Below are 2,154 nucleotides of genomic sequence, written 5' to 3' on the forward strand. Positions count from 1 at the left end.
CAGCACCCTCACAGCAAAGAAGTTTTTCCTCATGTTTAAGTGGAACCTCCTGTGCTCCAGTTTGTGCCTGTTGCCCCTTGTCCTGTCACTGGCCACCAGTGAAGAGTCTGGCCCCATCCTCCTGACACCACCCTTTAGATATTGATAAACGTTGATCAGATCCCCTCTCAGGCTGCTCTTCTCCAGGCTGAACAGTCCCAGCTCTCTCAGCCTCTCCTCACACGGGAGATGCTCCAGCCCCTCATCATCTCTGTGGCCTCCACTGGACTCTCTCCAGAAGGTCCCTGTCCCTCTGGAACTGGGGAGCCCAGAACTGGACACAACACTCCAGATGTGGCCTCACCAGGGCAGAGCAGATGATGGATCTCAGATCACTGAAGAATAGTTACTGCAGGAGTATTTGTGGTCCCTTCTTTCTGCTTAACACTGACCCACATGCCTCGTGCTCAGATCCATTTCAGCAGATGGCTCCAGAGCTCTGTATATACCAAATTTGTTTAGTTTCATTAACTTTTAACAAGTTGCTGGGCTTAATTCTTTATCCTTAGAGTAGGAAAAACAAGACCCTGCCTGATTCCCAGTGGCAGACCCAGAGGTTAAGAAGCTGGAGAACAGACTCCTACTTTTTTCCCCACTTTTTGGCATATTTATACTTCACCTGCCTTAAAGAGTCCCTGGAAAGAAGGGTTAAGATTGGACAAGGTGCCTGGATTTTGGAGAGCTGCAAACTCCGACTTCTGCAGTTGTAATTCTTTTGGTTTTGGTTTTTTTTTTAATCTTCCTCTGCTTATGTTTATTTTCCCAGACGTGGGTTTTAGCTCTTAAATAACAAGATGTTTATGCAGTTCCTGTGGCTCTGCCTCATGGCTTAAGAACACTCTGCTTACTCTTAATACCAGACTGATCATTTAATTCAAGTCGCATGCCAGTGACATTTTCACCTTGTTTGGTGAGATCTGACCAAGTGCTGCCTTTGGAAAACTTCCCAGTGTAAATCAAATGTGAAGTGAAGCTGGAATTTCCCTATCCCTCCTCCCCCATCTCTTATTAAAGTGCATTGTCATGTTTTTCCTGAAACTTTCCTCTCCTCTCTTTCCCCAATGTAGATCACGATGAAGATGGTGCCAAAAATGCTGTCTCCTCTGGTCAAGGAGTGGGCCCCCGAGGCGTTTGTTATTTCCTTTAAACTGGAGACAGATCCCTTGATCCTAATCGATAAATCACGGCAGGCTCTGGAGAAATATCGTCACCAGGTGGTGGTAGCAAACGTCCTGGAATCCCGGAGAACCTCTGTTATTATTGTAACCAAAGACTCACAGACTCCGTTATCTCTTTCTGATGAGGAAATAGCTCAAGGCATGGAAATAGAGGAAAAAATAGTGAGCTACCTTCAGAGCCAGCATACTGCCTTTATAGAGAGGAGAGTCTGAGGACCGGCTCTGAGTGAAACGGGTGAGATTGTACTAGAGAGGGAGAGGAACTGGAGAGAATTCTCTATCCCGGGTAAATAAACCAAACCTCAGTGAACCTCAGCGGGGAAAGGCTGCCGTCCAGAACCCTGTCACTTCTCTACAGCTCGGTTGTGGTTTGTGTTGCTTTGCTTTCAAAAAGAAAAATACACTGAAGTGAAAACATTCCGAAGGATGATATTTGTTCTAATGGCTAAAGAAGGAAAGGATTTATTGCTTTATTTCTGTCCTGTGGGCTGGGAGAGCTGGGAGGTGGAGAAATCATATATATATATATATATATGTGTCTGTATATAAAAGATTTTCTCGAATCCACCTCTCCAGAGTTTCTTTTTGAATTGTTGGATGGAAGGAAAAGTGCTTTGCAGGAAATAAGTTGTTCTGGTTTTATGTCTGGAGTGGAGTGACAGAGCTGGCCATGGGCTGGTGTTGAAAATGGACAGTGAAACAAGTGTGGGAAGGGATGAAGGAGAAGGAGGTGAGAACTTTGGAGAGAGCTTCTGTTGCGCCGGGGGAGATGCCAAGGACCTGCGTGTCAAGAACTCTGCTCAGAAACAAATGAGCACTGTGGCCGTGTCCCCAACGCAGCTGCTGCACAAAGATTTTCCTTCCATCTGCTGGCGGGGGAGTACGGGGGGATGGAGGGCACCCTCGGTCAGTTGGCAGAGGACACCCAGCTGGGTGG

The 2,154-nt window shown here is 46.7% G+C and overlaps 1 protein-coding gene across 1 annotated transcript in view; it reads left to right on the top strand.

Moving 5' to 3' along the window:
* PPCS (phosphopantothenoylcysteine synthetase) overlaps positions 1-1,430 on the top strand; it is a 1,868-nt gene extending 438 nt beyond the window's left edge. Inside the window, exon 2 of the mRNA XM_010165243.1 lies at positions 1,107-1,430. Within this exon, the coding sequence (XP_010163545.1) occupies positions 1,107-1,430 (324 nt within the window). The remainder of the gene's footprint in view (positions 1-1,106) is intronic.
* The last annotated feature ends 724 nt before the right edge of the window (positions 1,431-2,154 follow it).

Source organism: Antrostomus carolinensis, unplaced genomic scaffold (genome assembly GCF_000700745.2).
Source record: "Antrostomus carolinensis isolate BGI_N321 unplaced genomic scaffold, ASM70074v2 scaffold51383, whole genome shotgun sequence".
NCBI classification, from domain to species: Eukaryota; Metazoa; Chordata; class Aves; order Caprimulgiformes; family Caprimulgidae; genus Antrostomus; species Antrostomus carolinensis.